Source organism: Sceloporus occidentalis, unplaced genomic scaffold (assembly GCF_023333645.1).
Source record: "Sceloporus occidentalis isolate IW3139 unplaced genomic scaffold, rSceOcc1.0.p SCAF_3, whole genome shotgun sequence".
NCBI classification, from domain to species: domain Eukaryota; kingdom Metazoa; phylum Chordata; class Lepidosauria; order Squamata; family Phrynosomatidae; genus Sceloporus; species Sceloporus occidentalis.
Genome location: NW_028316983.1, coordinates 57,148,310 through 57,161,690, shown reverse-complemented (window position 1 = coordinate 57,161,690; position 13,381 = coordinate 57,148,310). Strand labels below are relative to the sequence as shown.

General features: G+C 42.7%; 1 protein-coding gene and 1 long non-coding RNA gene across 2 annotated transcripts in view; one reads left to right on the top strand and one right to left on the bottom strand.

Annotated features, from left to right (window-relative positions):
- LOC149315978 (uncharacterized) overlaps positions 1–5,450 on the bottom strand; it is a 39,380-nt gene extending 33,930 nt beyond the window's left edge. The window contains exons 1-2 of the mRNA XM_089514510.1: positions 5,189–5,450; positions 2,277–2,327 (exon numbers count right to left, since the gene is read on the bottom strand). Coding sequence (XP_089370636.1) covers positions 2,277–2,327; positions 5,189–5,357 — 220 coding nt within the window. The 5' untranslated portion in view covers positions 5,358–5,450. The remainder of the gene's footprint in view (positions 1–2,276; positions 2,328–5,188) is intronic.
- LOC149315977 (uncharacterized) overlaps positions 1–12,646 on the top strand; it is a 51,591-nt gene extending 38,945 nt beyond the window's left edge. Inside the window, exon 3 of the long non-coding RNA XR_016280427.1 lies at positions 12,534–12,646. This is a non-coding gene — a long non-coding RNA (uncharacterized LOC149315977). The remainder of the gene's footprint in view (positions 1–12,533) is intronic.
- The last annotated feature ends 735 nt before the right edge of the window (positions 12,647–13,381 follow it).

The following is a 13,381-nucleotide window of genomic DNA, read 5'->3' as shown; positions in this document are numbered from 1 at the left end:
TTAGGATGCATGCAGCATTTAAATAGCATATCTCCAAAGAGACACGAAGCAGGTTTATTTTGGCAGTCTGTAACAGGCCTTAGTTCTGCAGAGTGCATGAGGAGAGTCATCCTTACACACCTTCTTTCCCAGTACAACCAGACTATACAACAGCTGATTGGAGGACTAGCAGGAGCCCAGTTCTACTGAGAAATAAGGTCTTCAGAGATAATTCTCTTTACATAACACACAATATTGCCATGCAACAGAAATGGCCACAACACTGGAAAAAACAGAGGCCAGCAACACTAGTGGTGGCCTACTCTGGCAGCCATTGAAGATTACAAATTGCCCACCCCATCAGAGAATGAGGCCTGATATACCCAGCCAGGTCCACAAGACTTCTGCATTGCATTGACTGTTCAGCAAATTTCAGGAATATCTGGATCCAAGAATCACACAATCAACACACAATGCAAAAGCTGCCAGTGCTGGAAAGGCTATGCAAAAGACTCAGCAGAGAAAACTGATTGCAAGACACATGAGAATTTCATGTACTTCCGAGAACTTCAGGAAAATAAAGACACATGTCCTGCTCTGTTGGAAGAACAAGCAATAAAAAAGACTCACCCAAGATCATCCTGTACACGTCTCAGGGGCTTGAATCTTTAAATCTTAGTTGTCATATCTGATGTTTTTTGTGGCATTGAATTGAATACCTCAGGAAAACTGAGCACTGATTACATTTACCCCAACTATATTTACTCCAATGCAAATTAAGTTTACATTTGCAAACATAAAAAGCTAGAACTTACTTCAAACTGTCAATTTCATGACTCTTTATGAGTAAATCTGTTTGTTAAATATATTACAAAGTGGGGGAAAAAATCTCAAGTACCTGAAAAGCTCAGTACTAATATACTATATGAAAAACTGCCCCCCGCTCCCAGGAAACAAAAAACAGTCACAACTGGCTCAGTTTTGGCAACATTGCAAAATGTCATACACTGGAACTTGGATGTCCCTTCAAATCCCAATGTGAAGATTCACTGTGGTCCAGTTATTCTGTATTTGCATTATTTCTCCATCAATACATGATTAATTGGGTTGTTTCAGACATGTATACATTATGCCTATATAACCTCAGGTTTTCTTGTATGCCATGTAAGATGCTGAAAGACAGTAAGGCTCTTCTTTCAGCAGTGAATTATTTTCTGGACTTTTCCCAGAAGCATGAGTATTAAACAACTCTTTTTAGGAATGGCAGTGTGGTCCATATGCTCTATATGTTTGTTTGTTTTTTTAAAAAACAAATTTGGCTGGACCAAGTCCATGACCTAAAAATATGCTACATCCATTAATGCAATATAAGTCAATAGGTGGGGGTTGAGAGAGGGAAACAGTTTTAAATCAAGTGTACATTTCTAGTTAATGTAGGTTTTCATTCCATTTACAGACACAAGAAATGTGAGACCTGATAAAAGCATCCCTCATGAAAATAGCCTGAGATGAATGAATGCTGACATGTGGAGCTCTGAAAGGTGTACAAAACAAAACTTTTTTGTGGCTCCCAGACAAAAGGGATAAAGAGAGTTGTACTGAGTGTACAATTTCCGCCTCCTGCGTTTCAGGTGGATGGTCTCTCTCCTCAGCTGCCTTTTCAAAGAAACTTCTCTCGGTGCTCAGGCAGGGGAAACGATAAAGAAAAAAGAGCTCTTGGAATAAGGAAAATGCTTTAATTAGAGAAGAACAAAATCTCCCCAGTGCTCCTTCCTACGGATGGGAACAGTTCCTGCTCTTTAATGAATGTGTCTGCACCTTGTGCTCAAGATGGAATTTGTGGGCTAAATCTGCTGAGTGCCTATGTGGACTCAGTGCCTTTATATCAGTTTGCCCAGCTGGAGACCTGGCCCTCTGCCTTTACTTTTTCTCTCTGTGCAAACACTGCTCTGACTCATGCTTGCTCAACAACAGTACTTGTTTACTAACATACCAAAACCAGAGGATGGCTCATATGGGATGCAATTCCACTCCCAGAACTTTTTGCATTGCCTTCCGATACTGTTGTTTTAAAACAACTCTAAAAGCTTGGTGGGTTCTCCCCTTCCCCTCAGGTAGTGTACATTTCATGCTTGAATGCAGGGTAATTTTGTATTTCCATGGATATGTTTGTTCCCTATATTCAAATACCTGGATTCAAAATGTTACCATTCTCTTCTTAAAATAAAAGAAATGCGTAGGAAAACTTCTTACCCAACACAGGTCCAAGGTTCCGTGCGATCAAGTGTGCTACATACCTCCATATGAGCATTTATTGTCCACTATATATAGACTTGTTTGATGTGCTCCTGGGAAAAGATACAATAAGCAATATGCAAAATCTAGCCAGATTTCATCTGAATTACACCTTCCATCTATAGCTTTCCCTGATGTACGATAGCCAACATGATGCAGGAATAGCATGTTTGATTTAGACTCAGAAAGATTTGACTTCACAACCTTGTTTGGCCATAGCTATAGTTCAGTCTAACCTACTTTATAGGGTTGTTGTGAGGGTGGAATGGATGGAGGGCAGGGGAACTGTGTGCAATGCCTTGGGCTCTGGGGTTCAAGCATGGAATAATTAAAAACAAATAAATAATCCATTGCTTTCAGAACTGAACCCAACCCTTCTCACAAATTCATACTTGAGAATAAAATGGTCAATCTTCCATGCACAACACACTACCTGTATTTCAAATTTTATGTTAAAACTTAAACTAATTTGTTTGTTCACTCACATTAAGAGGTGATTTGGTTAAACCTCTGGTTGGAAACATTGCTGTGGATGTTCAATGAACTTTACCATGTATTCTCATATGGTCATGCATTCTTTGTGGCCTTTACACTGGAAAACATCCTGGACCAAACAGTAATCAGTTGTGCATGCTCTGTGTTTCAAATGATATATCCAGCTGTAATTCCAACAGCTGCCAAGTGGACATCTGTTCTACATGCCCACCTTCTCTTTTGACTACAACAGGCATTAATTGTGTGTCTCTGTGTTGTGTGCCTTCAAGTCATTTCCAATTTATGGTGACTCTAAGGCGAACCTATAATGGAGTTTACTTGGCAAGATTTAGTCAGAGGACGTTTGCCATTGCCTTCCCCTGAGGCTGAGAGCATGTGATTTGACCTCTATTTTCAAAGGCACCAAATCTAGCTTGCTGGTTTTGCATGGGCAAGAAGCTTATGTGGAATTATCTGCAGATATATTAGATGGATATACCTCCAAAAGGAGAAAACACATCACCCCTTCCCAGAGGATGCATTTAGCATTTGCTAATTTAAATGTACAGATATAAATTTGAAAATAATTACTGTCAGTCCAAGAGACAAAGAATACCTCTCACCATAAAGAGGTGAAGAGTGTACCTAGGAGACATGTGTCTGCTCATTTTACTAGCCACGTCCTGCTGACAGGCAGCTTTAAGGACCTTGATCTCCCTTCTTTATCTTTTAATCAGACTGGCAATGGACAACAATTATCTTTCAATCAGATTGTAAACAATGCTTTTCTCCAAGCTCTCTGTAGGACAACATAGGAACACCCTATGTTGTTGTCTCTCTTCAAGTCGTTTCCTACTTATGGAGACCCTAAAGCAAACCTATCATGGGGTTTTCTTGGCAAGATTTGTTCAGAGAAGGTTTGCCATTGCCTTCCTCTGAGGCTGAGAGAGTGTGACTTGTCCAAGTTCTCCCAGTGGGATTCATGGCCAAGCTGGGAATTAAACCCTGGTCTACAGAGTCATAGTCCAACACACAAACCACTATGCCATCCTGGCTCACGTATAAGAACATCCTATGTGTGTTACAATATACCTATTTTTCTCAGCAAAATGCTTATAGCAAATGAACCATGGGTTGCATGGCTACTTGCATGGTTCACTGTTTTCTCGTAGAATCATGCAAGCGAGATACCTTTGGAATGTTCTCTATAGATACTTCCCACTTCTACCAGTTACCAGTGGCATTCCACAGTTTTAGATTTTGGACTTAATTGTTGTGTGGAAGTCCTCCACCTCCTCTTTTAAAAAGAAGTTAATATGTATTACTCCACTTGGTCCAACATGTGGTAAACCAACCAGCTGTGCCATATTTGAGAGCCATTTCTACACACAATGCTGAACAGAGGGCCCTAGACCTCTGCCCCATAGTCCTATTCTGTGGGCACCATAATGTCCAACCAAGCAACTTTAGGGAGCAAAATTTTCTGAACAGACAACACTACCCACTCCATCTCTTCATAGTCTGAACATTCAAAGATGGCAGCAGTCAGAATTATTTTTGTGAAGGATGTGTCACAACCCATCCCTATCTGTCTTTGTCCATAATGAACAGCATCTGTGCTGTCCTACTTCCATCCTTTTCTGTGATAGTCCCAGAACAAAAACTGGCTCAGCCAAAGGAAGATATATGACAAGATTTTGTATCTTGATACTCTTAAAATAACTCCAATACACATAATCTATAGCTATGGTTACCCCTTGCACACGCACATGCACATGCACAGCAGAGACAGATACATGTTTATGATGGCAGAGCTTGGGAAAGGGTTGGATTTTTGGACTATCAGATCATATGAAATATGCAAAAAATCCTCTTCAGCTAGCCAGTTTCTTTGCTTAATATTTAACAGTAAATTTAAAAAGTCCATTTTCATAGGCAATACTTCAAACGTTTTTGCTTTCCCCACATCTGTAAATCAAAGGGGGAAAAATCAAAGGCTTAGCCTTAGAACATATATTAAACGTGTTTCTTTTAAACTATTGACTTATAAGTGGTCCACCCCAGACTAGCCATGCAAACATGTGTGTGCTTACTCTCATATAAGAGCACACAGGAGTCCTATGCCTCTTTACTTGTAGGGACCACTGAAAACACAGAGACTTACTTTTGAGCAACCATGCATACCATTGTGCTGTAAAAAGTTCTTACCAACCCTTGTGAAACCATCAGCTTTCATTTTAAATGAATTAAAAACAAAAACAAAAACCCTACATCCCAGAAAAAGTGATTGGAAGAATCTCACATATATCCCCAATCCCTCATACTTACACCCCTTTCCCAGCTTTTCCACCACTACTGACCCATTTTTAGCCTCCATCCCCCCCAGTCCCCAAAGGACTTGAGGCTAAGGCTCTGGCTACCAAATTGCAAATGATCTCACCTTCAGCAGACAACCTCCCACTGGGGACTGAGCTGGTGCCAAGGGAGGCAGCTTGGATGCAGGCCGTAAGTACAGCAACAGTAGCAGCAAGAGCCATACAAGCTGGTGGTTGGAAGAAGCCAGGCTGGTTTTGTCCTGCTTTCCTGAACCCTCTAGCAAAAGAGCACATTTCAGGAAGGAGCCTCTTGCTTGGCTGATGAAGAGCACCATAGGAATCCAGCAGGTGGCTGGCTCTGTGCAGTACAGTGAGGATGTTGATGTGGGTGTGCTTCCCACTCCGCCACTCCTTGCCTCCAGCCTCTGAGCAGTGTCCAACTAAACTTGAATTGCTTTTGAAGTCCCTGACCCCTCCTTTCCCACCAACCCCTCCCTTGGGGTACTTCCAGGAGTAACCAAACAGCTACTACTGTGCTTTATACTTGAAGAGATTCCACATCAAGGCACATGGATGTGATGGAGGAGCAGGGCAGTGTGTCGGGAAGCGGGGTGTGTGCTGAGGTGGGAGGAGATCAGGTATTTCTCCATTTTGGACTCTGGAGGGCCTTGGTAACAAAGCCTCTATTTAACCAGATCCTGTGAAGCAGAAACCTCTTGTATCTACTTCAGTGCCTTTGATCTCACTCCCCCAGTGGGATGTGTATTAGTCATGTCCCTCCTGCTAAGCTCTTGCAGCCAAGGACCTGGGGAGTGTGAACATTCCCCTCTCAGGGCTTCCTTCCTCCCTCCCCACCATCTCCTCCTGGTTTGGAAAACCTCTTCCTTAAGCGAAGGGATGGCAGAAAGGGCTCACCCATCCTTGTCTGGTCCCACAACTGCCACCCTTGCTATCTGAGCCTCTCCTTCTTCCACTCCACTCCCCCTTGCCCTCCAAACGCATTGCCTTCCCGGCCTCAAGGTTTTCAAGGATGAGATGCAGACACTTATCCTTGCCTTTTATCACTCGCCCAACCATTGAAGTGACAGCATCAATATTCCACTATGCCTTAAAGCCTTTCTTTTATTAGGAGCTCCCCCTCTCCCCTCCCCTGCGCTTACTGTGACTAAGCACCTTGCAAAATCCATTCAGTCCTGGCTTAGCATCCTGAGAACACTGAAGTTGGTGGATGCTTTTCTTTTCTTTCTCTCCAACCCCCCCCCCCCTCCCCAAAGGACTTTAACTGGCAGCTGGACAAGGGGCAAACAAAGGAAATATTTGACTGGATGCCTAGATCTTCTGGTACTGAATGTGCTTTTTTAACTCCTGTCTTGTGCCACTCCTCTGTCATTACTTCTTTATCTGCATGGGGGGGGGGGGTGTTGAGGAGACAGGCACTCTGGAGATGAGGTCCCTGGACTTCAGGCATCTAAAAAGACTCAGGATCCAGTTTGCTACCTGCAGAACTGGTTTCTAACGCTCTGCCTTTGCAGTTTTAATCCACAAACTCCTTTAAGTGAGCTAGCCTCTCTGTTTTCTGTTGATGGAAATACACAAATCCCAGAGAATCTTAGAGCCACTTGACAATCAAGCAGTAAAAGATATTGAGTTCAGATCTCTATGAAACTGATTGGATGACCTTCGGGTGAATCACTGGGCTCCTCCAGACAGGGCAAATGTCTTGGGAGGTCACACTATTACTTGCTTTAGTCTTTGGTATTGTTGTTATTTCAGTATCCAAATGGAGATTCTGTTGCCTGGGACTATTTTCCCAGCACCCACAGAAACATTTTATTCCCCCTCCCCCATGAATGGGATTTTTTTTAATTCTGAGACATATCAGAACCAAAGGTATATTCTTCTCTTTTCCTTTCTCTCTTAATTTTTTAAAAAAAATTATAGTCCACCAAACAGTGGACTATATTGGCCACCCAAAATACACAATAGTGTGGCAGACATAATGGAGTCTCCCTTAGCCTTGTCTGCATAACAAAATGTTTCATGGGCTCTAGTGAAGGTTTATGGGTGGGGGAACCTATGCTGCCTGAGGTTTAGTACTCACAGTGAGACTGGTGTACATGCCTATTCTGATGTGAGACCCATTGTGCTAAGTTGGATTTACTCTCATGGAAGTGTGCATCAGGTTGTAGTCTCAAGCACTCTGGGTTGCAGGTAGCTTCAGGCATACAGAGGCAGGTCACATGGCACATACATCTCTATCCAATCTATGGACCTTATCACACATGGGGGGGGGGGGTTGCAGCTCAGATCCGCAGTCACTCCTGTTCTAGCAATGCAAAGCGTGATTTTTTTTACACCAGATCCAGAGTCACTCCTCTCTACCAATTCGGATTGAGGTTAAAACGTCATGTTTTTCCACACCTGGTTGCCTTTCTGTTGTCCTTCCGAAGTGAGGGGCAAGCGAAGTCAGTTCGATTCCAAGCAAGTCACGTGATGTGGACTCAAGCAAAGGGGAGTGAGTGGACATTGTATTACCACACTAGAGCATACTTTGAGGGTTCAACGATTCAAATCGGCACCCTTGGGCATGCTCAGTGGGGCTCTGGACGCTGTTCTCCTTCCCTGCCCCCTCCTTAGATGTCATCCTTCATCGAGGTCTAGGAGAAGGCGGGGGATGATGGGATCGGTGGCAGGTTGAAGGAGAGGAGCAGATCGGGGTCTAGGAGCAGTCAGGGGATGATGGGATAGGTCACGGGGGTCACTGCAGCCAGGATCGGGATGCAGGAGCAGTCAGGGGATGATGGGATAGGTCGCTGGGGGTCCCTGGGGGTCCCTGGGGCCAGGATCGGGATGCAGGAGAAGGCAGGGGATGATGGGATAGGTCACTGGGGGTCCCTGGGGCTAGGATCGGGATGCAGGAGAAGGCAGGGGATGATGGAATTGGTGGGAGGCTGAAGGAGGGGAGCCGATCAGGGTCTAGGAGGACTCAGCGGATGCAAGGGATGATGGGATTGGCTGGTTGGCAGAGAGGAGGAGATGGCATGAAGGAGGAGGAGGGGGATGACGGAGCAGGACGCAGGGGCCAAGGGGGGTGGCATCGGAGTGCTTTTCCACACCAGACCAAATCGCAGTGCAATCGAAGGCAGCCTGGAAGTGAATTCTCTGAAGTCACTTTTTTCCCATTTTTACCAAAATGAGGGGTGACTTCAGAAACACTGCTGAAGCAATTCGCAAGGGGCTCCCATAGAAATCAATGGCGTCTGATAAAACAGTCAGTTTATGACATGAAACCGCATCATTGGAAGTGCAATCACTTCAGAAGTGAGCTGGAACTGAGCTACAACACCACCAGAAAGCTCCGTGTGATAGGAGTATATCACACGGAGCTTTTGGGTGGCTTCCCCCCTTCCCCCTTTTTTTGGTATATAGGAAGAAAAGGTGTAAGAAATGGTGAGGAAAATGCAGAGAAGCTATAAGTGGGAGATGTCATTATCTAGATCCTTGTAGCATTTAATGAATGGGGCAAGGCAACTGCACAATAAAAGTTTAACACAGAAGCACCCTTATCTTATAGCTCCAGGGCTTTTTGTTTTTGTTTTTTCTGAGACATCCTTTATTGACTTTTCTGATTTATCTCTTTTGGAAGTGGACAGCTCTGGGGTGTCTACATGGGGACTAAGGCCCTTAACCATCACTCTCCCTATGAACTGGACTACAAATCATGTCATCAGCCAGTGTTTCCATGGGCATGCTGGGCAATGTTGATGGGGTTTGATGCCTGGCACATATGGAGAACACTAGTTGATGAAGGCTGGCATAAGAGTTTTGAAATTCTGGGCATACATTTTCACTCCCCACTGAACCCAGCTGGAAATCTGCAGAGCTTATGTTTTGTGATAGTTTTATGATAGGGAATGGTTTTGTTGCACTGAAACAATGGTTAGGGCACTTTTCAAACTGCTCATATTACTTTGTTAGATCTCTTCCCACTACATTGGGATGGACAACTGCAGATTCCAGCTCCTACCAGTCTAGTCAGCATGGTCCATGATCAGAGACAGTGGTTAGTCTCACAGCTAAAGAGCCACGGGTTCCCTAATCCTGGTTTAAATGATTGAGAGTGCATTTCAGTCTACACTTATATAGATGTAAGTCCCATTGTGAGGGTATATATAGCCTCTGAGAGAGCACACAGTCATTTTCCATGACTGAGTGGGATTTTGAATCCTGGTCATAATCCAGTGTTCAAACCCCTACACCATGCTAGCTTGCATGGTGCAGTGCTTTGAGCACTGGATTATGACACTGGAGACCAGGGTTCAAATCTCTGATCAGTCATGGGAACAGGTTAGGTGCCCTTGGGCAAGTCATACTCCCACAGCCTCAGAGGAAAGCAAAGGCAAACCCCCTCTGAACAAATCTTGCCAAGAAAATCCCACGAAAATTTCACTTTGGGATTGCTTAGGGTGACTTGAAGGCACCCACCTGAGAAGGGTATAGCCTCTGAGGAATACATGCAAGATGAAAGAATATCATCACTTTAATTGCTGAGAATCCAGCAACCATGGCCTTCAATAATTTTGAGCATGTCTTCACAGCCATGAATGCTAGTAGCTTAAGAAAAGAAGCTGGGATTTTCAGGGAGCTCAGTTCTGTATTCCAAATACTACATCCTGTTCTTTTTATTTGAGTACAAAGCCCTGCTTAAATAGAGATGTAAATACAAAGTCAGGTGTGAGGAACCTGTGGCCCTGCATATATTCTACAGCTCCCCTCAGCTCTGACAGCATGACCAGTCTTCAGGAAGGATGGTAGACTAATAGCTGTCAGGGTGTGTGTGTGTGTGTGTGTGTGTGTCATTTGAAATTAATATATTTTATTCATGATATTTTAAATTTTATTTCTGTAAAACCATTCCTTCAAAGATCTCATATATAGTCTTTCACAATCATTTTATCCTTGTGACACCAGCACCCCCATAGGTTAGGCTTAGAGGCAATGAGCTCTTCAAGACAAGTCTAAAGAAGTGTTACTCATAATATATTTGGGTTTTGCTAGTTGTTGTTGCTCTAAATATTCCATTTTTAAGGGGCTGTTTGTAACAATTTCCTGGGGTTTTAAAGAAACTGGGGCATGGTTTGGTGAGGTGGCCCAACAGTAGGAAGGGCAAATTTTCTTTTCTCTCATGTGCGGGAGGGGAGAGTTACAGTCCTGTATACAAAAGTATCATTTTACTGATGCTCTGATTAATCATAACATTATAATTTACAAAACATGCAGGGGTAAGCTGTTTTGACCATTTAGTAAATTCGAACAAAAATCCCCCAAACAGTGATCAAATAGCAAGTGCCTTACAGAAGAAAAGTCAAGCAAGGCTATTACTCCTCTGTGCACAGTTAGTACCCGTAAGTTTTCCATGAAGTTCATAGATCAAAGTGTGGGTCAACCTTTCACAACTGTAGTGTCTGACTGAACATTTCTTCACAGGTCAGTAGAGCAGAGTTTTCAATAAACTGGAAATGCAAAATCTCCATGGTACCAGTGCTGTTGCCTGTAGAATATACACTCACAGCTGCACCACCCTCTACATGTCTACTAAGAAGCAACTTCCATTAAATTCAGGGGTCTTACTCTCAGACAAGTTCCTATAAGATTGCAAACCTCAGTTCCTTTGTGGTAAGAATGAAAGAAACAGAAGATGGCAAGAAACATGATCTGAAGGTATGAAAGTCACCTAGTTGAAACCCTGATACCATGTGCTCATGTTTCTATTCCTGAGAATCCACACACTGGGTGTCCACACTGAGGATTCCTACCATTGAATGTTAAAACCCAAGGTTTAGGCAAATAGTTTATCATATCCCATCAGCAGATTTTCTCTGGAAAGAAAAAAGGTGCATAATATCTAGTCCTCATGCAATTATGCTATCATATCTAATCCCCACTGAAGGGGAAAGTAGCCCATTAGAAATGATAGTAACAGCAATAGCATTTACATTTCTATATTGCTTCATGATGAACTAAGCACTATCTAAGCAGTTTACAATGTGAAGTTGAAGGCTTTTATGACTGGCATCCATAGTTTTTTGTGGTTTTTCAAGCTATGTGGCTGTGTTCTGGTGGCGCAGTGGTTAAATGCCTGTACTGCAGCCATTCGCTCGAAACCACAAGGTTGCGAGTTCAAGACCAGCAAAAGGGCCCAAGCTCGACTCAGGCTTGCATCCTTCCGAGGTCGCTAAAATGAGTACCCAGACTGTTGGGGGAAAATTAGCTTACTTGCTAATTAGCTTACTTGCTGTTCACCGCTATGATCTTTGGAATAGCGGTATATAAATAAAACAAATTAATTATTCCTGCTGTCTCACCAGCATTTGTGGCTGGCATCTTCAGAGAAGTTGCTGGCGAAATGTTGGGAATAAACTCTTCTAGAACATGGCCACATAGCCCGAAAAAAAACACAAAAAAACCCCTCTATGGTCTAGAATGTGTTAGCCAATTGCCTCCAACAAGCTGGGTACTCATCTTACAGACCCATAAAAGGATGGAAGGCTGAGTTAGCCTGGAGCCCTGCAGATCGAACTCACAATGTTATGGCTTGAGTACTAGTATTTAACCACTGCACCACCAGGGCTCCCAATCACCAGGGTTCCTAAATGATGACAGTCCTCTCTAGCACTAAATGAGCTTAAGCACATGCACATACACATACGATAGTTTCACCTGATTTACTTGACTTCAGACTAAAGACATTTCTTAGTGTCACCATGTCTTCAAATCTGCCCTGGAGTGTACAGTAATAGTTTTTTGTGGGTTTTTTGGGCTATGTGGTCATGTTCTAGAAGAGTTTGTTCGTGATGTTTCGCCAGCATCTGTGCAGATGCTGGCGAAATGTCAGGAAGAAACTCTTCTAGAACATGACCACATAGCCCGAAAAACCCACCAAAAAATATGGGTGCCGGCCATGAAAGCCTTTGACTGTACAGTAATATTTCTAAAATGGGTGAAAATGACAAGTAACTCAGAGGAAGTTTGGTGAAACTGACAAAATATGTTAGTTTTTCGAGAGAAGGGTTGACGTTTCTTTTCAATGGGGATTAGGGATGATGGCATAATTGCATGAGGACTGGATGACATATACTCATCACTCAATACTGATGTTAGCCAAATATGTTAGCCAAATAATCCTGAATTTTTAACAGAAGGGGGCAGGGATCTTTGATTTGCCTCTTCTCTCTGCAGCTGCCTGCACTACCTTGTCAGGAGACATGGTAAAGGATAGGAACAATCTCTCTCACACATTCACAGACCTCTTCCTGCCACCTTCCTCCATGGCAAATGGAGGTGCTATCTGGAAACACCATGATGTTTCATTTTTAAAGGGAGGGAGAGATGTTAACCATCTCCCAAGGACAGATTCCCTCCAGTCTCATCTCTGCTGCAAATGACATACAACCTATCATTTTCTTCCAGGGATCACAGAACTTTGACTGGAAGCCCCATAACTCTTGGCCTTGGAAGTAAATGAGTTTCCACGTGTCATTAGCAACTGAGAAGAAACCCTCTGGATCTAGTTTTGTGTCTGATCCAAGGTAAGTTTTTTGTCCTTGGAAAGCAGGGGATGGTCAAAGCAAACTAGGCTATATATCTCTATCTCTATCTATCTATCTATCTATCTATCTATCTATCTATCTATCTATAATTTTTATTGCATCATTAAAATCATTACAAAAAAAGGAAAAAAGACTCACACATCATACACTGATGAGAAAGAAAAGAATTACATCATATTGGACTTTCATACACTTATATATGATTACTGTCTAGTCTATTTCAATTTTGCCTATAAAAAATATCTATATCAACATATGGTTCTTCCGTATATTTGGCAATGATGGTCCTCTGATATTTTAAAACTTTCAATTCCATCCACTTATTTCCTTCCTTTCTCCCTTCTCGATTATTTCCTTTCAACAAATTTCCCGTCTTCTCCTTCTTCCTCACTCCCTTTGGTTTCTATACTACTCCTTTCTCTCTTACCCTTCCTTCTTCATGTCTTCTTACTCTTAATTTCACCATACAATCCAAATAGGTTTACTCATTCACCTTCTCTCTCCTACTCTCAGTCTACTTGCTCTAACCTTCAACCACTTACTTAGACTTTCTACTCATCTATATAATAATACATTAAAAATTTATTTGTGTTTCCCCACCTCTCCCAATGGATCGAAGCGGGGTTATAGGCTACTAAAATCAATTACATACAACAATCTTATAAAACACTAAATAGTAAAATGTAACATCAATAATTTATCTACTTC